Raw genomic sequence first — 21,973 nt, 5'->3', positions numbered from 1 at the left:
TTCTGAAGTTCACACAAATTATAGTTTATGTAAAAATTTATTTGACCAAAATGTAGAAAAAGTGATACTATTACATATGATACAGTTGCAAGAATCTAAATGGAAAGTGTGGATTTTATTCAATTGCACAATTTGCTAGTGTACCTTCTGGGTAGTGTGATGCTTAATAAATAGGAGTGAGGGGTAGAGGACTTGAATAAGCTAGAAGCAGGGTGATTTTATCAGAATTGTAAACTTGAGTTGGCCCCCACACTGCTGGGGAATGTGGAATGTTTCAGCTCTGAGATGTTAACCAAGAAAGCAGAAATATAACAAAGCCAAAATGTGCAGCCCTGCCTACAAAATACTCCATATCCAGTTTAATCAGGAGTTTCTTGGTCTTTTATTAACTTGGTCCTGAAGAAGGAATTAAAGTCCTACATAAGTAAATCTTCAGTTTGCCATTCGCTGAAGTATAAAGGAGATGAAGCTAGGCCGATTACTTTATCTCTACTTTGCTGTCAGAGAGGTCCCTTCCGCCCAGTATTTGTTAACAACTGCTCAGTTACTGATGGCTAGTGGTCTTCTTGATAAGACTTCTCTGAATAAGACTGAATTCTACCACATTCATTCCTGCTGAGGAGATGGTCTCCGATCACAGCAGACAAGCACAGATCATTATTGCAATAAGCTATCTGCTCCTCAGAGAACAACTTTAGAATGAAAGAAACATGAAGAAGAGCCTAATATCAAGGATCTATCCAGAAAATATTGGGGTAATATGATTACGTCCCAAGCATTCTCATGCTGACTGCTCAGATGTTTGTTCTGCATGGTAGAGTGTGGGAAAGAGCCAAGATGATTAGGTTAATCTGTCTATGGTTTAAGACTTCCACAAAGCCAACCCCCTCCCCCTGGCCTTTTTTTTTTTTTTTTTTTTGCTCTGGATGGAAAATCCCTACCCATATTTTAATGTTATGGTCCCTGGTTACCTGTCATGTGACCAACAATGGCCCAGAAAGTTATACATTCTTCAGCCTTTTAAGCTGACCCATGACTAGATACTGGAGTTGTTTTTGAAAAGTATAGGGTTGTCCATTTTCCCAGGAACCAAATGCCCTCAGTCTTAAGAGAGTATGCTCAATATAAAATACCCTGCCTACCTTATGAATAAATGCAACTTAAGGATAAAAATAGAGCTGAAAAAGCTGGTGCCTTTTGAAAAAAGGAAGGAATTAGATTTAACTGGTGCTCAAAGCTTCTCTGATACAAAATATTTGGTCATATATTCATAATTTGCTTGACATTTCCAGCAAAGCGAAGATTTCAATGGCAAAAGAAACTTCTTACAAGAGAAGAGAAAGATACGGAGCTCTGGAGTTTCTGTTGGAACAAGACTCTTCTGTTTTGGTTATATACAGTTAAGTTCGTTTAGTGTCTGATCCAGTGTCTGATGTAAGCCCACATTCTCTTCTTTGGCCTGGGCAAGTTTTTCTGGTGAGGATTAAGAGTGGGGGAAAAAGAAATTAATAAGCATCTTTGTTAAGGAGGAAAAGGTTTCTAAACTCCACAAACTGTCAGAGTGAAGTCATAACAGAGAAAGTACTTTACATTTTAATTATCGCAGAATACCAGGGAATAACAGAGATCAAGTATCAAATATGGGAGTCAGGGTTGCAAGATAAACTACAGAGTCTTCAATTAAGTTTGAATTTCAAGTAAGCAACAAATACTTTTTTAGGACAAGTATATCCCAAATGTTGCATGAGATACACTTATGCCAAAAAATTACTCATTGCCTATCTGAAATTCAAATTTAACTGGGTGTCCTATGTTTTCATTTGTTAAATCTGGCAGTCTAGAGTTGGAACACCTGGACTTAAACCCCAGTAGTACCACCGAAATATGCCATTTAACCTTGCTAAGTCTCGGTTTCCCCATCTGTCAAGGATAAAAACAGAAATGCAGGGCATGCGGATTACCATAAGGAACAAATGAGAGGTGCTTCAGAACTCAGGAAGTGCTACGCACACAAAAACATAGTCGTAGATATGGGAAACAATACATTCCCCACCTAAGGCCAGTTAATTAGCCTATGGTAGGAAATTAAAATCCTGAAATCCATTTTTTCTTCGGAGGTTTTGGGAACGGCCATTGAAATTCCAGGCATAATCGTGTTATTGTGTCTGTGCGTCCATAGCCATGGAGTCAAACCCCAGATAAACGCAGCATGACTGAAAATCTAAGTCAGACTACAGGTGAGTTATTAAGTGACCAGGCTGATAAAATAAATTTTCAAAAACCGAAAAAGTGAGATGCCATTTAGGGCTAGGCACAACAGCGATCAAGACAGAACTGGTTTGCCGTGAGTGATGGCCGATAAGAGACGAGGTCAAAAATCATTAAAACACTGGAGGAAAGCAAAATGCCTCATAAACTGTGATAGGATCAGCTTGGAAATTTTCAGAAAGAAAAAAAAAATGATTGCAAAGATGGCAGTCTTTCAAGTAGAACTGCTCAACCTTTCATCTCACGAGGCACTGAAAAATATCAGGTCTCGCTATGATCGGGCGGATTCTGTGACAGAAAAGAACAGCAAGCGACGTGGGCCTGACTAATGTGGATGGACAGTACCCACTCCGTGGTCTCCCCTACGCCTCACGGACGGAGCCACCACTTCTGTTTTGCAGAAAAGCTAAGCTGCTTGTACAAGGTCCCACAGGGCTGAGATTCAAACCCAGGTCTCCCCACTACAAATCCTGACCACATGTCACCTTGCCACTTGGATTCCCTGGTGTCTACTTTGTATTAGATCTAAGAGAAAAACAAAACAAAACAAAAAAACGCCTTTCCCTTAAGGTATCAATTGTCCTCGAGAAGTGTGACAGGCCCCTAGACCATCAACAGGTGGTCGGAGGTCACGTTAGCCCAAATCTCTGTAAATGAAGTTCCACTTAGGGGCTTAGTTAAGTGGAATGACTGGATAAGTAGGGCTGCAGTTATTTCAAAGGGTGGAGGCCACCTACATCTGGAAAAATCCCAGGAACAAATATAGTGAGCAAACATAAAACACCCGCCCCTTCATAGCTCAGCGTTTCCACAGTCCTGAGTATGGCCGTGTGTGGGGGGAGTGGTTTATGCAAGAGTTCACAGTGGACGGGAGTCAGGAAACCAGGGAAAGGCTGAGGTTGGAAGGCTGTGAATAGTTGGCGGGAGATGGATTTGGGAGGCATGAATATAGAGAACTGGGACAGAGGTTCCCACCTGAATAAAATTACAGGATGAGGAAAAATAAAGCTACAGTAACCAAAAATTGTTGCTCTAATTGGAGATCTCCATGCTGCTCTCAGGTTCACGGGGGCAGTCTAGAAGACATAGGTGGACATCAAAATGGCAGTGTTTCTGGGATAATTTATGGTGGTGGTGGTGGTGGTAGTGGGGGGCAGGGGAGAGTAGATAAAATATTTAAAATTTGGCTTCTTGTGGAAAAATCTACGAGCTTTTGGTCAGTATATACATTATCTCTTAATACCCACAGGGTAACTTTAAGAGTTCTCACCAAACCAAAGCAAGGTTCTTGATTCGAGTTAAATTTAAGTATGAGGAGATAGCTGTTACCATCTCAGGCAACTTTGGAACTCGGGAATGAATCATCTCTGTCTGACTTTCCAGCAGCTTCCACCCCCTTTCCCTGCTAATGGGATGCGTTTTCATCCCTTGTGTAGTTGTTTTCTAAGGGCAGAGGATAGAGGTGAGGCTCACTGGTGAACTTCCTCCCAAGACCCAGGGCTGGATAGATGTTCCACGAAGAGTGAAGACACAGGCAACCCCGGAGACCACTCTCAGAGGGTAACACAGAAAACAAATGCGAAAAGGAAGTAAAAGGAGACCAGAATACCACTGCCGCTTTTTGAAACCGTAGGTCAAACTCCATTCAAGACGAGCCTCTCTTTAGACAGAAGCCTGCCAGTTTTTGCAAGTTCTGCTGACTCTATCAAGCTCCTTAAGAGGCTGGATGAGTCTCCATTCAAAAACAATTTCTATTTAAGGAAAAACTGCTATTGGCATGCAGATATAGTTAGCTAGCACATTTTTGAGAGCTCATGCCAAATTGGCTTTTGTTTTCATATAGGCACAAAGAATCACGTGGGCATCATTTTCCTTTTGAAATGAGCTCCCCATCTGAACCACCCACTTTCTGTTGTAGCCACCGTCAAGGGCATCACAGCTACGGCTCAAAAGCAGCAAGTGAAGGAAATGAAAATGAGGGCCTGGGCACAAGGAGCGCCTGTCTTTATTTCAGTCACACAGTCACAGACACAGCAGAGGAAGGCTTGAAAGACCAAACCAGGAGGCAGGAAACGAGCTTCTAGAAGCCCACGGGAAGTGTAGGCACCACAGTGAGAAGGCCAACTTCGGTATTGCTAGGACATAGGACGGCACCCCAGCTCCCTCTTAGAGAGAGGTCATGTCGTTGAGAGCATGGTCCAGTTCCTCGCTGATAGCTTTGTACTTGAGCTTCTGAGCATATAGCTCGTCTAGAGGGCGGAGGTCCCCAGGGAGAGAGTTCAGAAGAAGAGGTACAGGGAACAGAATGAGAGGGTCGGAATGGAGTGCCACAGATGAACAATGAGAGGGAGAAAAAAAAAAGTGAGAAAACAAAGTATGAACCAGAAGAAAGTTGTGTCTTACGTAAAAACAGATGAGGAAGCAAAAGATCGACAGAGTGGTTTCTAAGTGCTTTGAGGCTCTGCGGGGAGTCAGCCATAAGAAACCTTTAAAAGAAGGGGGACTAGAAATGGACACAGCTTCTGCCCCCAACCCCCTGCCCCAGGTTATTTCTGACTTGCAGTGATGTCACCCAGTCCAAAGGTTATACTTTGGAATGGGGTATTTTCCCTTATACGGAAACCTCGCCTCCTAAACCAAACACTGGGACACATGGTCTGAGGAATAAGGCTGGCACCCTTTCTGAGTGAGACAGACGGTTTTAGGAGATTTTTTGTTTGAATCCAAAGATACTAGAATTTCCTGCTTATTTTATGAAGAACACGGGACAGAATTCCTTTTTTTTTTTTTCTTTTTACAGTTGGAACTCTTCAAGAGATTCTGGGCTATGTGGGCACCAGACTTGCAGACAGGAGTCTTTATTCAGTCTCTACATTCTCTGTATTCAGTTTTCTCCTACTGTGATAAGCTCTGAGCTCTCTGGGAGAGAGCTTCTGTAAAAATGGAAGGCATTTTAAAAATGCAAGGCATCTCTCAGGAATGAGCACATTGAAGGAAATTCTAAAGGCTTTTTCAAACAAAATCAGCCATATTTGGGTCTCTGTATTCATATGTGGAGCCAATTAAGCCGAGAGCTTTTACTTCCTGAAAAATGGCCACCCCGGTCTGCATCGGACTTGCACTGTCTTGTTCCAGTGCCCCAGACCTTCAGATGTGCCCTCACTCTGTACTTCACTTTCCTAGGGTGAACAAAGCCCAGCTCAGCCCTCCACAGACTCCTTCCCCCCTCAGTGGACTGTCACAAAGCGCGAGGCAGAGCAAGCGTAAGCAGATGGCAGTTTCATACCTTCCAGGTCATCAATTGTCTTTTCCAGTTTTGCAACCGTTCTTTCTGCAAATTCAGCCCGGGTCTCAGCCTAGAAGGAAAGAGAGGCCTCACTATGAGGGCTTCGAGACCAGCCTTGAGAGAACCCGGAACTAGCAAGGCACAATCGCGCTCACCTCTTTCAGTTTGTCAGACAAAAGTTTGATTTCTTCTTCATATTTATCCTCCTTTTCAGAATACTGTGGGAGAAACCAAAACAGTACTTTAAAAAAAAAAAAAAAAAAGAGGACAGAAAAACCAAAACACACAGAAGAATGTAGGTTCTCTGTTCCTTAGAGAAAAGCAGGTGCTTGAAGCACTACAAACGTGGCCAAGAAGCAAAGTGGAGGCGGCACCTTTCCAGGTAGAAGCAATGGGCCCAACATTCCAGAGGGTCTGCACTGGAGGCCTCTGGGGTGGCACCGAGCTGAAGGTCTGGGCTGCATAACTTGAGAGGACACTGTGATGAGGACGGAGCAGAGAGCTGAATGGAAACACGTGCCACGTGGAGCCCTCCACAGCCGGCCTGATGTTTCCAACCCCGCTCCCCACCACCTTTCCCAAACACGTTCCGTGCACTCTCTAGTCTCCCAGCCTTAGGCCCCCCCCCAAGCACGGGATGTTCCGTCCCCCACTGACTACCCGTCAGAAATGATTTTTGTCTTGCAGGGTTCAACTCGGATTAGTATCAGCTGACCTTACGGCCGCTCACTAGCTGGCTAGATATCCTCAATCCCATTTTACAGATGAGGAGGAGAGTCACAGACAGGTTAAGTCGTTGGTCGGGGGTCCCATGGTTGTGAAGTGCCCTCACTGTGACCGACTGGAACCAGACTCTGGAATTCGAGCTCCAGGCCTTCTTCCTGCTCTACAGCCCTTGTAAATGTCACCTCCTCGTGACACATTCCCCAGCTTTCCAAAGTCCCTCTGTTGAAGTCTCCAAGCACGTTATTACTGGGTCAGCGTCTTCTACTCAACTACACTCTGAGCCTTGCAGAGCAGAAGCCATATTATCACTGTAAGGTCTACCCCCATGGCCTTGGACCGCACTTGGCATGCCCACGTGAGCTAATGTGGCATGCACGTGAGAGCCACGTCTGCTCATCAAATATCCTCATATCCCTATGAATACTAATGACATAGCTCTGAACAAGACAGATATAGTCCCTGTCCCTAAACTTGCCATCTAGCAAGGAAGGCATGTCCTTAATGAATTAGGACAAATGTGATCAGCCATCATGATAGGAAAAGAAGTAGTGGGGCTACACCGTCAGGAAACCCCTAACCTGGGTGTTCAATGCACCTGGAGCGCAGCAGGAGGTGGGGAGAGGGAGGAAGCGAGGACGGCGAATTCACAGGGCAGGCCACGGAAGAGGGCGTACATTGCTCCTCACGTGCTTCTCCCCGGTAATGACTGCTTTGGGTACTATTTCAATCTAAAAAGCCCGAATCTGTGTCTCCTATCTGCTGCCCGGCCTTTTAGAGTGTATTTCTGGAGGATTCAAGGGATTCATCTGAGAGTGAGGCTCTGTACACAGTTAGGTTCAGATCTCCCTAAGAGGAGGCTGACCAGGTATGAATCTCACATTCCCTTTCCACCCTCCTTGATGGCGGAGATAAAAGACGGTGCATGGGGCGCCTGGGTGGCTCAGTGGGTTAAAGCCTCTGCCTTCAGCTCAGGTCATGATCCCGGGGTCCTTGAATCGGGCTCTCTGCTCAGCAGGGAGCCTTCTTCCCTTCCTCTCTCTCTCTCTGCCTGCCTCTCTCTCTACTTGTGATCTCTGCCTGTCAAATAAATAAATAAAATCTTAAAAAAAAAAAAAAATAGTGCAAAGACCGCACAGAAGAAGGAACTATAGCCACTGGACGTCTCTTTTTGTTGGGGGCGGAAAATCATGCTACTGGGCACCAAAGCCACCGTTAGCAAACAGAGGTCAGCTCCCTGACGCCCCGGCTCGAACTCCTGTGCACCGTGAGGGGAAGGAAAGAAAGCCCAGCAAATTGCCAGCGCCAAGCCGACCACCAACCTTTTCAGATGCGGCCTCGAGCGATTTCAGATTGTTGGTGACATTCTTGAGCTCTTCTTCTAGGTCACCACATTTCCTGCGCAGAGACAAAAGAAATTTATGTCCTGTCCCCCGCTTAGAGCAGGCAATTCCCCTGAAAGCTTTCCAGCAGAGGAATCCACGATGCCTAGGGCCCCCGGAAGGAATGTGGGGAAAAATGTTAATGGCTTCTTGCTGAGCTGTAGTGCTGTGCCCTTATCCAGACCCCACGGTGCCTGGCAAAGACGGCCACGGCCGAGGAGTGTTTGGAAGGTTTGTGTAAAGTGCTCCTGGGCGCTAGCCAAGGGTGAGGCAACAGGGACTTGTGAAATCTGTGACTGAGGAGGCTACCTGCGGAAGGTGTAAGGATGAAATGGAACGCAGGAGGCCGGGAGATAGCAATTGGTTTGCAGCCGACGCTCGAGGATGCAAGCTCTGAATGGATCTGCGAAACTGGATCCTCTCTCGGCATCTTAGGATGCTCCACGGAGCTGGATCCCTCATCCAAGGCCGAGGGGGAGAGGCTTTTTGTGCGTGCGGAGCTTGCGGGACTGTGGGCTGGCTTTTCACTTCCTGCCTGCCACGCCCACCCAGGAAGGCGACGCAGGCGAACGATGACATCAAGACAAGGCAGAAACTGCTGACAGGGAAGCCCGCTTTCTGCAGGGAAGTGTTCCCTTAAGAAGGCACAGCCTCCTGAGATACCCTCTCTGGAAGAATAGGATTTCCGGGCTTCTCTGCTAGGGCCCGTCTCCCTGCTATTTCCCAATACCTCTGTGGGAAGGGTGAGCCCGTAGGCAGTGAGAACCAAAGGACACTCTCTTGTCAGCCACGGCGGCGAAGAGGGAGGGCTCCGCTGGGAGTCCCAGGTGCCCATTCACTTGAGCAGAGGCCTTGAAGAGTCCGGGTCAAGTCCCAACATGCCAGCTCCCGCCAGCTCGGCGCCCGGAGCCAAGCGGGATCCCCTCTCCGTCCTGCTCTGCCACTCACAGTTCAGACACCTCCGCACGCTCCTCCGCCCGCTCCAGCTCGCCCTCCAGGATGACCAACTTACGAGCCACCTGCAGATGGAAAGGACTGACTGAGACCCAACAACGACAGGTAGGAGGATGCCGCCCCCCTGACCCTTGGAGACAGCAAGGCTGCGCCCAGATCATCTGCGAGCACCTGGGCCCCAGGAATGAGGCAGGCGGGAGGGGAAACCAACCACGGAGGCCAGCAGGAAAGCCACTGAGCTTTCATGGTCTGAAGACCCATGATTCCCAATTTTAGCCAAAACACCCAGCTGTGGGACAAAAAGTGATCCGATCAGTTGGTCTCCCCACTAAGTTAGACAAGTGTCGCAGAATTCCCCGGGCCTTGCTGGCATTGTGGAAGATACGGTTTCCTGACCAAGCAGCTGTGTCTGCAAGAACAGATGTGGACCCAGAAGGACAGCTGAACTAACCAAAAGCTTCCTTTAGGCGGCCCCGGGGCTCTCCCTATCACAGATCCATTTCCTCCCCACTTCCTGCGGCTGCCCTCTGCCAGCCCCACTCACCTCCTCATATTTGCGGTCGGCCTCCTCAGCGATGTGCTTGGCCTCTTTGAGCTGCATCTCCTGTATCTCCATCTTCTCCTCGTCTTTCATGGCCCGGTTTTCTATCACCTTCATTCCCCTGCAAGGAACAACCTCGTCATTACCTCCGCACACGGGCTACCGCTCATCACACACCTCCACATGTCAGCTCATCCAAACTCCTCTCCAAGAACCATGCTCCAAAGAGGAAGCCGTAGAGCAGCTCTCTTTCACTTCCCCTTCACCTTCAACTTCACAGCTGCCCTATGAGGCACTTGACAGAGGAAGAAACGGAAGCACAGAGAGGCCAAGTAACTTGCTCAGGGTTGCGAAGCTCATACGTGGCAGAACTGGGATTCAGACCCTGGTGATCTGGCTCCAGGGTCCGTGCTCCCATCCTATACGGCCTCTCCCTAACTAGTATTGAGAAGTACTTGTACTGTGACAGTTACCGCGTGGGCCAGCCTGGCTGTGGGAATGATGGATTCTACTGCGCTGGGGGAGAAGGTGTGTACGTGTCACGGCAGGCTTTCCAGAAGGGAACACAGGGAACCACAGGAGGGTTTCAGAAGCAGGAGGGAACGGAAACCAGAAAGATAAAGGCACTGCCGTGGGAAGACCAGGTAAGAGGCAGGTACCCACAAGGTGAGGGGTAAGGAGGAGCTGAACCGAAGTGGACAGGTCAAGTCTGGAGAGGACAGTGTCTGGGGACGGCTGGATATCTACAGGGCAGCTGGCTTTGGCCTGCACTGCTTGGAATGCACGAGTAAGACCATTCCAAGATGCCAACCCAGGATAACGTACTGATGTGTGTCATGCTTGCCCAGACTGGAGCACCATACACGTCTTGTTGCTTAATAAATACGTCACTAGCATCCCTCGCTTGCTGTCAAGACACCTTCACACCTGTACAAAGCTTTAACCTCAGCACAGAAGCAAGCTTGGGAAACCTTTGCAACAACTAGAAAGGCCCAGGTGACTTGCCCAACCCGAAGGGAGGGGCCGTGGAAGGACTGGAATCCAGACCTCCAGTTCCCAAGCAGAGAATTCTTTCTACCAAAGCTAGCTGTCTCCCAACAAGGGCATCACCAAAGGGCTCTGGTGGTACGACACAGAGACGTGAGGGGCCTTCCCAGGCTTTCTGGGTTTGGTGAGGTCCTAGAGGTGAGACGTCTGGCCAGCCTGGTCTGCCTGTGAATACGGGCAGCAACTAATCCAGGCCCCAGGCACAGCCAAGAGCAACTTGTGATGACCAGGAAGCGTCTGCTGGGCTGATGCCCTCCCCGGTACAGGCTGTTCCACGCTGCACGGGAAGAAATGTCCCGCATGGGCAACTGGCAAAGTCAGCCTCCAAGATTCCCGGGTTGGTTTTTCATCTCACCAGAGCATAATCAGAAATTAATCCTTCAGAAGAGCTTATACCAGGAACCGGTGGTGGACGGGCGAAATGAGAGTCCTGGTGTGATCGCCGGCTAGATACACAATGACCACTGGCCGGGCCCACACCGTCCCCACACAAGGAGCCCATTTACCACCACCACAGAGAGACGGCTGCTTCTGTGAATGACACAATCTGCCCTCAGTCCTCCAGAGCCTGTGCCAAGGCATGAATTATCCTGCGCCTAAGGACAGAGCATCCCGCCGGAGGCCCGAAGGCAGAGTGCATGCCCCCGAGGTGAGGAGTGCTGTCAATTCCCAGTCTACTAATGGTGCTGCTCTGTGAGTGTCCCTGACATACAGCTGTCACTGTCCAGCTGCCTTAAAGATCGATCATCCGTGCAGATGCCCCATTCCAAGTTTCCATCTCCCGACCTCCTCTCCCTTCACCCGGGAACTTGATACTCTGAGAACACCAGCAAGATGCACAGCAGCTCTCACAGAATCTGCAAAGCAGCCGTCTGCAAATGGGTGGTCAGGGACAATTGTCCTTGCAGGCTTACACTGACCCATTTGTCAATTTTCTCTGCCTGTTGGGAGTTCTCCTACAGTCCATCCCGGCTCTGGGAGGTCAGCCACCCGGCGCCACGCCCACTGCTGAGAAGCAGATGCCTCCAAGCCTGAAGCATCCTTACCTCTCACTCTCATCCGCGGCCTTTTCAGCCTCCTCCAGCTTCTGCAGGGCCGTGGCCAGTCGCTCCTGGGCCCTGTCCAGCTCCTCCTCAACAAGCTGGATGCGTCGATTGAGAGCTGCCACATCCCCTTCGGCCTGGGGAGGTCAGAGGCGCAGCCAGGTTAAGAAGTGAAAGGCCACCCCAGCATCCCCAAGTCACATGGCATCCTTCCCTCTATTAACACGCTTCCCCCATCTGCCCCTGCCCAAGAAAGTCCACCCAAGAATGCAGGCAGAAAGGAATTCATGCTCTCATCTGGAGAACATGAATTTTCCATATGATCTTCCTCCGAAAATGTCCGGGAACTTCCACCACTCAATGACAAAGGTGTGTATCCCAGTGGAGGACAGGCAGTCAAGTCAACATGGAAGAGTGCCTGGGAGAAGACAGTGCTGGCCTCTCTGGGATTCCTAGAGAACTGGGCCACCAAGTGCCCTGACTTACCCTGGCATATAAAAAGCTCTGCTCCCAGTCACCTTAACAGTAAGATAAATTTAAGAGTATGGAACCCTCAGTTAAATGTTGGCCACACAACGTGGGGAAGGGGGACAGCACCCTCAGAACACCACCCTGAACTAAGCCTGGCCCAGAGAGGATGGGACAAAAAGATTTAAGTAAGGAGAGATTTATGGGCATGGAAGGGATGTCTGAACGGTGATATTGGCTTTTCAAGGTATTTGCACCTACGAGGAAGGTAATAAGGCGGTGGACATAAAAGCAGGATCTCTGGGCTCAAAAAGCGCTCGGTCAGAAACCCCGTTTTGCTCATTTGTAGCCGGGTGGCATTGGGCAGGCTGCTTCACTGCTCTGAGTGCCCCCATCCCAGCCCCAGCATGGGGGAGACGGTAACTGAGGGTGTGGCATTGTACGTGCCAGGTGGGAAGTCCCATGATTTCACCTCACTTAATCCTCCGGTATTTTACAACAGGAAGCAGAGAGGTCCAGCTAGGGGCAGTCGTTCCATTCAGTGTCACAGAACTGGTGAGAAAACAGCTTCAGGAACCCCAGCCCACAGCTCTTCCCCGGCTGAGTCTATCCTGCAGAGTCCTGTGGGGGCTCTGAGGTCAGCCACCCTCAGCAAGAAATACTGAGGAGTTGGTGAGATTTGACTCAACCGAGGGAAGATAGTGTAAAGCTACACTGGCTTCTTCCTATCGAGACAATCTCTGAGTTGGGGGAGGCCGTAAAAATTAGTAGGAAACCGCTCCCTCCCCTACCCCCTGAATTTATACAGAAAAAAAAAGAAAAAAGGAGTAAAAGAATGAGACTAGAGATGCTGAAAAACTCAGTGACTCAGAAAACTGTGCTCAGCTCCAGGGTCTTAAGCAGCAGATGGAGGGAAAACTCCCACAGGTGTTTCTGATCGCCACTTCCTCTGAAATACCAATCTGGAGACTACATTAAAACCACTGGTGAACTATTTTAAGAAATTCACCCTCCTCCTCCCAACGAGTGGGTGCCTTTTATTCTTTTTAATAACACGAATTTTAACTCCTTCAGCAACAGGGGCAAGAATTGATTTCCCCCCTCCCCCAATAGTTAGTACATTAGCAAAACTGCCTAACCAACACCACTACCTAATTCTGGAACATTTCCATCACCCCACCACCCCCAAGAAACCCCATCCCCATTAGCAGTCAAGGTATTGATTTTTAAGATCATACAAAGGTACTTTATTCATGAGTTGTCTTTAAAAAATGAAAGTGAGCCTTTCCTTCTGTGGGGAATTCTGAATCCTGATAACCACGCTCTGGCACATTTTCAACTGTCTGGAATTGAAAGAACGCTGATACACATGACTATATCCGTGCATACATATATATGTATTTTTGAAAAACTGCTAGTCACTGCTAGTCATTTTGGGCCCCACCCCTTCCTGCAATCAAAGCTTCTACACTCTACAAAGGATTTCCCTTATAAGGTAAAAGAGGCTTGCTAGATACATGTGGCAAAGGAACAGGAAGATGTCGGTTAATCACACAAAAATCTAAACGAAACCAGCTGTTGGGAGGCAGACCCAGAAGTCTGCCACACGCCGGCTCTTGGCTTTCTCCACAAGAGACTGAGAAAGGGTTTTTTTTTCTCCCTCTCTGGGCTCAGTTCCTTTGCCTGAGTACTTTCTTCAGACTTCCCCATTCTGACCAAGAGGAGCATGCTTTGAAAAGCAAACTTTTTAAGAAGTCCACAACTTTCCAAAAACATCCTTCCTTTCCACTGGACTGTCCTACTCCTAAGTCTTGGCTTGAGACTGAGGGTCATTTTTAAGCAGAAGTAATTGTCCTCCAGCGAGATGACTTGGGATGAGATCAGAGGGAGGGTTCTGCCGGTTCCTTGTGTGAAAGAGGCCAAACCAGCTACTGTTTGAGGCTTGCACAGGTTTCTGAGGCCTCCTCAACGCCAGAGCAGCCCTGACAGACCAAATGCTTCCACTCAGGCCAAGACTGGGGCGGTGTTGGGGCTCTTCTCCAGACTTGTCAACACCCAGGGCATCTTTTCCACTTCTGGGATCCCCACCCTCAGCCTCAACACTCCAGCTTTCCCGGGCCCTGGGGCTTCACGGTCTCCCCCAACTTTCTTGCACACCCAGGGCCCTTCTCCCAGCAAATCCTTATTCTATAATAATAAATGATGGACTTCCATTTTTAAGCCTACCCCAAGAGGGAAGGGGGGCTACTCCCCTCTCCTGCTCCCACAACAGAACACTGAACCCCTCTGCAATGCTATCCAGACTTATTTGTACCCCTCACACCCGTTAGACTGTGAGCTCTTCTGAGGTGACTGGGAGGGGAGGAAAAACAACCATGAATTGAGCACCTACTATGTGCCATTACTCCCCAGACCCTCCCAGCTATCATAGGGGGTTGGCACTATTGTCACGGCTACTTTACAAATGCAGAGACACGGCACTAGGGGTTAAGTACCAAGTGGTAGGAGACGGCGTTAGAATGCGGATCTCTCTCCAGCCCCAGGAGTTGCCACCATGTGTCCTGCCCCAAGGGGCAGTCCGAGGACCGAGGGAGGGCGAAGAGAGCCCTCCTTCACCGGCCCCATTATCTGTCTCAGGCCGCGCAGCATGGAGCTGAGGCACACCAAACCATGTCGGGTCGAGAACCCCGAGCTAACATTCCTAAGTTCTTTTGGAGAAAGGCGGGGTCCCGCGGCCGCAGCTCGGCGGTTGTTCCCGCCGGGACCAGCTGGGGAGGGAAAGGCCGGCCGCTCCGGGCTGAACTTCCGCCCCCCGCCAGGAGCAGACACGTCGCCGCCGCGCCCCTGGGAACAGCTGGGAAAGTTCAGCTGGAGCCGGGAAGCCGCGTGAGAGGGGAGAAAGTGCGACGCCCCCCTCCCCGAGTCCGCGTCGGCTAGTCCAACCCCAGACAATGGAAGCTCAATGTTTCCACTCTCACTTCCCGCTCCAAGGTCCAGGCGCCCCCCACCCCCCCACCCCCACCCCCGCCCAGGACCCCGGCGCCAGCCCGGAGTCAGATGGCAGTGCGGCGCCCTACACAACCCCCTCCCCACTCCAGGATCCTGCGTCCTCCTCGGCCCCATCCCCCCATTACCCGCTCGGCCGGCCACGCCCGATCCGGATGCGGCGCCCCCTCCCCCGTCCCAGGCTGGGGAAAGAGGATGACCGCGGAGAAAGGGGGTCTCAGCCCGCCCGCGGGAGGGGGCTGCGAGTCCGCGATCGGGGAGCCGCCAGGCCAAAGCGCACGAAGGCGGGCTAATGGGGGGGGGCCCGGGGAAACCCGGTAGCGGCCGCCCAGAGCGGGCGGGGAGCGCGGGAAGCGGGCGGCGCGGGGAGAAGGGGAGAAAGGAGCGCGCGCTGGGCCCGGGGATGCCGGGGCGCGGGACCCGGGCGCGGGCTCTCACTTTCTCGCGCCGCTCGCGCTCGCCGTCCAGCTCCCGCTGCAGGCCCTGCGCGCGGTCCTCCGCCTCGTCCGCCTGCTGCTGCAAGGCCTGGATCTTGCGTTTCACCGCCTCCAGGGAGTTGAGGCCGGCCATGGCGCGGGGGCGCGGAGGCGCACGCAGCGGGCGGCGGGCAGCGGCGGGCGCTCGGCTCGGCTCGGCTCCGGCGAAAGCTGCACCAGCCGCGCCCCGGCCCCGGATCCTTTGCCTGCGCCGGGGCCGCCCCCGCCTCTCCCCGCCCCCGGCCGGGCCGCCGTCGGGGCGATGAGGTCACCTGGCCCGGCCGCCGACGTCAGCACCGCTGGGGGAGGGCCTGACGTCGGCACCGCTGGCCACAGCTGCTGGAAAGTGCCCCTTTTCGGGACTTATTTGGAGAAAGCGCCGGGAGGCACCGCCTTCTCCTCTTCCTCCTCCTCTTCCTCTGGCGCTGCCCGCCCGCCCGGCCCCGGGGCTCCCGCCTGGCCCAGCCGCGGGCGCCCCCATTACTGTGCACGTACGTCGGAGGCTTTCTTTTCCGTGAGCTCCAGCTTCTCCTGGGCGTCTTTCAGGTCCTCGGAGTATTTGTCCAGCTCATCCTCCGTCCCCTTCAGCTTCTTCTGGAGGTGCGTCAGCTCCTCTTCCACCTGGGGACAGATGGGGGGACGTGTCAGCCTGGGGCCCACGTACCCGTGGCGCTGGGGCGTCTCCCACATTGACAAGAGCCCTCTGTCTCTCTGGGCCTCAGTTGCCTCATCTGCAAAACAGGGATAACCATACCGTGCACCCCTCAAATGCCACCTGTTAATGTGATTTTCACCTTCCCATCTCTTGGTATCAGCTGTGTATGGTTATCTTTGGGGGGGGGGTGTCCCGGATACTCTTTCAGAATGGATTACGGCTTTTGGGAAACAAGTCCCGACAGGCTTCCCAGAAACACATTTCAGTTTTGCATCTCAGTTTCAGGGGTGCGGGCTCCTGGGGATCCCGAGCTAAGCAGAAATAGGAGTCTTATACCCTGGGCCCAGACCTTCCCCCAAACCCCAGCCTGTCCCTCTCTAGTCCTGCCTCCTACACTGGCAGCCAGAGAAACTTTCTAAATGTATGCTTGCCCTGCTCCTGCCTTGAACTGCCATGGCTCCCCATTGCCCAAGAGAGCGGTTCTCTGACTTTCCCACAAAATACTCTGAAAGTTTGGGGTACCCAGTGGTGGGGGGGTTGGGGTGGGGGGCTCAGTAGATTAAGCCTCTGATTCTTCATTTTGGCTCAGGTCATGATCTCAGGGTCATGAACTCAGGGTAGTGAGATGGAGCCCCGAGCCCGGCTGTCGCTGTGTGGAGCCTACTTAAGATTCTCTCTCTCTCTCCCTGTACCTCTGCCCCTTGCCCCCACCCCTGTCCCATGCTCGGTCTCAAACAAAATAAAACAAAAACTCTGAAAGGTTGAAGGGCTCAGGCCTGTCCCTCTCCTGTACTTGGGGGGCCTGCTAGAAGAGAGCTAACCCTCAAAGACCACTTTCTTTGAAGGCTAAGGTTAAATCTTTAAAATTGCTGCACCTCTGGCTTATGTTCATTTTAATAAAAATGTCCCCCACATTCTCTAAGTTTTCCGTTCTTTATGTTTATCCTGGGAGCCTTGCCCCTCTCTTGGCCCTCCTAGCTTGAAGAGCTCAGATCTACAGGATACAAACCACAGACCCCCTCACCTCTCCATCGCCCTCCACTGCACTGGTCAAGAGTCAGTTCAGGAAGCTTTCTCTGTCACCTCCAGGCTCCCTCCCCTGCCCTGAATTCTGGTCCAAGCTGGGTCAGTCCAGCTCATGTTTTTATCTGACTTGTGTCTCTGGTAGTTTGACCCCCTGGTTTAGTCCATGCTCCCAGCATGAGCTAGCAGCCCTCCCTGGGGCCCTGCTTCATCCTCCTGTTTCCCCTTCCCAGCAGGAAGCCCGGAGAGGTCGACTGACTTTCTCCAAGATCCCCCAGCACAGGATTTGAACCCACTTCTGGACACGCCCTTGTGCCAGTCTTGCTTTCCTTCGTCCCCTTCTGACTTCCCTCTTTTCTATAACTTCCCGAAGAAGGTATGTTATAGAAGCTGATGTGGCTTCTAGGTCAAGCTCTGAATCTGATCTGGGTTACACACTCACCCCTCAGATGAAGTGCAAAATGTGCCAGATGCTCTCTGTGTGTGTGTGTTTGCCCCTGTGCAAAATCTTTGTGGGTTTTTTTTTTTTTAAGATTTATTTATTTATTTGAGAGAGAGAGAGAGAGAAAGAGAGAGCGCATAAGTGAGAGGGGCACAGGGAGAAGGAGAGAGAATTCTAAGCAGATTCCACCTTGAGTGCAGAGCCCAACATGGGGCTCGATCACAGAACCCTGAGAACACAACCTGAGCCAAAACCAAGAGTCTGACACTTAACCAAGTACACCACCCAGGTGTCCCTCCATGCAAATTCTTAAAAGGCCTCCTGTCCTGTCTTCAAGGCCACTGAGTCCTACTGCTGAGCTAGGGAATGGGGAGGGGAGTGGGGGCTCAGAGGAGGAGGAGGGTGACAACAGCTCAAGCCTATGTCAGGCTCCCCAGGGCCTGATCTTGACCTTACTAGGCAATAAGTCTAGATGCCTGGCCCCAAATCCCAGCTGTATGACCCCTTTTCTGGCCTCAGTCTTCTCATCTGCAAAATGGAAACCTTGTCGTGGTGATTTCTGAGTGCCCCAGCAGCTGCTGTGAAACTTCTGCCTTAACCAAGAAAATGAGCCAGTTTTCTTAAAGGCAGGTCAGCGTGACCCAGTGTTCACCTGACATCCTTCTGGAAGGATCTCTGGGGTACAGCATTTACTAGGTGCCAACTATGTGCCCAGCACAGTGCTGTCTTAACATGACAGAGTGAGAGCAAGTTCTGCAGCTTTGGGCTCATCCAGGTGTAAAGATGGGTGGGTTTTTCATGACATTTTCTGGCAAGGTTTGGACAACAAGGGGTGGGGACTGGGATCACGTGGTTCGAGGGCTATGAAGCATTTAGAAAGTGCCAGGCACAGGACACGTGCCGTCTCACTGAAGCTGCATGTCACGGAATGGTAAACTGAGTCCTAGCATGAGAAAGGGACTTGCCCCTGGCCATAAGACAGGGGATTTGAATCCTCATCAGACCGATTCTAAAGCTGGTTTGCTTGACTTCTAGGTTACACACGCCCACTGCTCACTGGCTTCCCACTGACCTTCCACACCCAGCAACAATGCCCACTCCCCCCGGGGAAGCCCGCCCTGCTGCCCTGGGCAGAGCCTCACCATGGCCTTGGACCTCCGCCCCGCCCCCCCGCCCCAGTCCCTGTCCCTCCCTTTGGCCCAGTCCTGTCTGCTGAGGCAGGGAGCATCCCTCCATGTTTGGCTCTGTCTCTCCCAGCCTGGACTCCTCCAGAGTTGGGCCAGGCTGAGGTCACCCTGAGCCAAGCCCCAGCATCACCCAGTATGGGGCTAGGTTCAGTCCTCACTGAAGAAGTCCAAGGGAAGTTTGCACAATGAATCAGTGACACACCCCACACCCTTCAGTGGTTGAAGCCAGGTATGAAAAATCAATAAGACTGACACACATCGGGTTCCTTGCCCTGGCTCTGGACCTGGCTCTGGTCTCTGACAAGTCACTTCCTTCTCTGGGCCTCAGTTTTCCTGCCTGTAAAATGGCTGGGAAGGTCATGGACTGCACACCTTAGTCCCTGTAAATGGGGCCTGAGGACAGGGCTGAGGCAGGATGTGGGGGTCAAAGGCCAGTTGTGGCGGATGTCACTGCCCTGGGAGGGGAGCGGGCAGGAAGTGGGAGGGCGGGGCCTCCTGGTCCTGTTTTCACACTGGACAAACAGGGCCTAGAATGGAGACTTTGCTGTGGGGGTCCCCAAGGGGCAGGCTGGCTCCAGGACCCACACTCTGGCCTCCTGAAGTGAGAGGCACTCCAGGTAAGTCAAGACCCTCATGGCATCCTGCCTCCGTTCCTAGGCGGGACAGGCCATTGGCCCCTTTGGAATGTGGCCTCTGCTTTGGGCCTCTGGAATCTTGGGTTATGCCTGGCTGTCAGAAGGTAGCCCATGCCCCCATGTCACAGATAACGAGACTGAGGGTTCAGAGAGAAGGAGCAATGTGTCCTGAGTCAAAGTTAGAAGATCCAGCCTGGATTCAAGCACAAGTCCACCCCAGGGGGTGGCTTCATGGAAGAACAAGAGCAGAATGACAACACAGCTGGAGGCCAGAAAACCTGTCCCTGCCTTTTTGGCCGTACTGGGGGGCGGGCTGAAGGCTTTGAGAAGCCTTCCCTTTTGAATGTGTGTCTGCCTTGGGAGACTGTATCAGTCACTCACACCTTAGTGAAAATTAGAGCCATAAACTTGCTTTTCTCTGAATCCCTAGCCGAGTCTCTCATGGCAAGGGTTGAATAATGGATGGAAGTGGGCAGCTCGGGGCCAGCACAAGATGGGTGTCTGTGTCTGCCAGGGAGGAAGGAGGAAGGGAGGTTGCAGGGAGTGCTGGGGTGGGGCTGGCCTCTGAGAATGTGTCACAGGCTCCCAGGGAAGCCCTGGGATGCTGGGGGATGGGGAGGCCCACTGGGGAAGTAGGGCGGAGGGCAGGGAGGAAATAATCCTGCTTTTATTGAGTGCTTACTCTGCACCAGAGACAAGGGCTCCACCTGCAGTCACCTCTAATCCTTCCATGGCCATGAGGGAAGTCCTGCTGTCACTTTCCTATCTCAAACATGGGGCCACTGAGGCCCAGACCCGTGAAGACCTTTGCTCCATGGGGCTCAGTGCCCCAGCTGTGAACACAGCCAGTCTGAGCTCAGAGCCTGATCTTTTTACCATCCAAGCTGGCCTGGCATATGGGCTGGGCTGGGCTAGGCACAGAGTGTCGCTGTCCTGGGCGGCTCCCACGGTTTATCCTAGACCCTGACGTTCCTGAGGGCTGGGTGGTTAACCCCGGGGGTGCCAATGAGTCCTGTGGGGGGCAGGGTGCTACAGAGAGAGCAGAACCCCCTTCCTTCCTCCCACTGGCTGATCTAGCCACCCAGACAGCTGACTTCTGCTCTGCTCCAGACCATGGCCTTGGGACTGCCCAGCCCAGGCCTCTGCCCACCAGTTGCATTAGCCTCCGGTGTACCCAGTTGCCGGAGCCTTTTTCCAACTTGTCTCCAGAGCTCTAGGTCTAAGGCCTCCGCCTGCCACTAGCACCCCAACTCTCCCCTCTGGGCTCCTGGCAGGGATGTCAGGGGCACCGGAGATATGCAGGGATGCATTGAGATCCTCAGGTTCACCCCCAAATCTCCAACTGCCCAGTCTTGACTCTCACCCAGTTGCCCCAGCAGCCGGACACAGCTGGCCCCACGACATACCCACACTCGGCCACCCTTCCGGCACAGTCCGACCTGAGTCTGTCCTGACACGGGGACAGGGTTCTCACACTCACACACAGCTCGGCACTGCCACCCTCACCACTACACACACGCGTACATGCGTCTATGTGTACACGGGTACCTGAGCACTGCCACACTCACCTGCACACTAAGGTACACACACACACACCACACACACACACACACACACTCGGCAGGAACAATCACCCGACAAGCACACACACGCCAATACAAGTACACTCACCTCGACACACACACGCTCACCCTGACACACACATTCCATTGCTGCCATGTCAGCTTTGGCATGAGCGCACACACACACACACACACACACACACACACACACAGCCAGCCTCTCCTCGCTACACACAGGCCCATAGTGATACCAGCACCGACGCCCTCGCAAACGCCCCAACACATCCAGACTCCGCATCCCCACTTTCCAACAAGCACACACTCGTGCCTCGGTCTGCACACACTCATTGTCACAGACGCCTTTACCCATTTGCGCTCTGTCCAGCCCAAACACACACACACATGCGCACCACCTGTGCACACACAGAATGCCCAAGCACACAAATACACTCTCAGACACGGCATCAACCAAACACCCCATCTACTACACACGCCCCACGCTTATCCATTCATCCCAACACCCCTACACATACTCCCAGCTTGCGCACACATCCAGGCGCTCACAAACACCTCTCCCTTGCCCAAACGTGCTCGCTTGCTCTCTCTCTCTCTCTCTCTCTCTCTCACTTTGCTCATCCTGGTGCTGTGGGGTGATGGTTGCCTCTCTCTCCCAGCTCAGGGACCCTGGAAAGACAATGGTCCCCTCACTCTCAGCCAGAGTGTCACCTGGTCCCTGCCCTGACTCCAGGCACCAAGGTTTCTGGAACTTCCACCTTGGATCCCAGAGCCTGGCGTCCGGCGCAGGAGTAGCCCGGAGAGGGCACTGGGCAGCCACACCTGGCCTGGCAGACGGCCCCTCACCTGCTTGCACTTCTCCTCAGCGGCTTTCTTATCGGACTCTGCCTGCTCTGCCCGGTCGATGGCGTTCTCCTTGTCCAGCTTCAGCATCTGCATCTTCTTCTTGATGGCCTCCATGGCTGGGCAGTGGGGCACGGGCACAGAGGGCTCTGCGGAGGGGACTGCTCGACAGGCCGGGCCGAGTGAGCAGCCAGGTGGGGGCAAGGCCCTTATAGGCTCCTGGGCGCACCGCCCCGCTGCCAGGCGAGACCTGGAGGAGGCCCAAGCCCAGGCCGCCGGGCCAGCCACCACTCGCTTGCTCAGGAGGACTTGGCCAGCTCACCAGCCGCCCGCAGCCTTCGCCTTATTTGGGCCTAGGATTTTCTCAAGGGGGAAAAAAAAAAAAAAGAAAAAGCCCAACCCGTTTCCATTTTTAAT

General features: G+C 52.3%; 1 protein-coding gene across 4 annotated transcripts; it reads right to left on the bottom strand.

Moving 5' to 3' along the window:
- Positions 1 to 18: 18 nt before the first annotated feature.
- TPM4 (tropomyosin 4) lies at positions 19 to 21,718 on the bottom strand. 4 transcript variants are annotated; one of them, XM_032867527.1, is made up of 9 exons: positions 21,560 to 21,707; positions 15,690 to 15,815; positions 11,248 to 11,381; positions 9,158 to 9,275; positions 8,608 to 8,678; positions 7,600 to 7,675; positions 5,710 to 5,772; positions 5,555 to 5,624; positions 19 to 1,473 (listed from the first exon to the last, which is right to left on the bottom strand). In XM_032867527.1, the coding sequence occupies exons 1-9, from the start codon at positions 21,671 to 21,673 to the stop codon at positions 1,391 to 1,393; spliced, it is 855 nt and encodes a 284-aa protein (XP_032723418.1). In that variant the 5' UTR covers positions 21,674 to 21,707; the 3' UTR covers positions 19 to 1,390. The 4 variants fall into 4 exon arrangements, with proteins under 4 accessions (XP_032723418.1, XP_032723420.1, XP_032723419.1 ...); XM_032867528.1 differs by lacking the exon at positions 19 to 1,473 and adding an exon at positions 4,251 to 4,517 and having other exon boundaries at positions 21,560 to 21,718; XM_032867529.1 differs by lacking the exons at positions 15,690 to 15,815; positions 21,560 to 21,707 and adding an exon at positions 15,157 to 15,385.
- Between the last annotated feature and the right edge of the window lie 255 nt (positions 21,719 to 21,973).

This window comes from Lontra canadensis, unplaced genomic scaffold (assembly GCF_010015895.1).
Source record: "Lontra canadensis isolate GAN:19392208 unplaced genomic scaffold, GSC_riverotter_1.0 scaffold35, whole genome shotgun sequence".
Lineage (NCBI taxonomy): Eukaryota > Metazoa > Chordata > Mammalia > Carnivora > Mustelidae > Lontra > Lontra canadensis.
This window is presented reverse-complemented; position numbering and strand designations above follow the sequence as displayed.

Coding starts and splice junctions, on each gene's coding strand:
- TPM4 (XM_032867528.1), bottom strand. CDS start 21,673: ATGGAGGCCATCAAGAAGAAGATGCAGATGCTGAAGCTGGACAAGGAG. Junction 15,816..21,559: donor CTGAGGAGAAGTGCAAGCAG/GTGAGGGGCCGT, acceptor ATCTGTCCCCAG/GTGGAAGAGGAGCTGACGCA. Junction 5,773..7,599: donor TCGAGGCCGCATCTGAAAAG/GTTGGTGGTCGG, acceptor TTTCTCCCACAG/TATTCTGAAAAGGAGGATAA.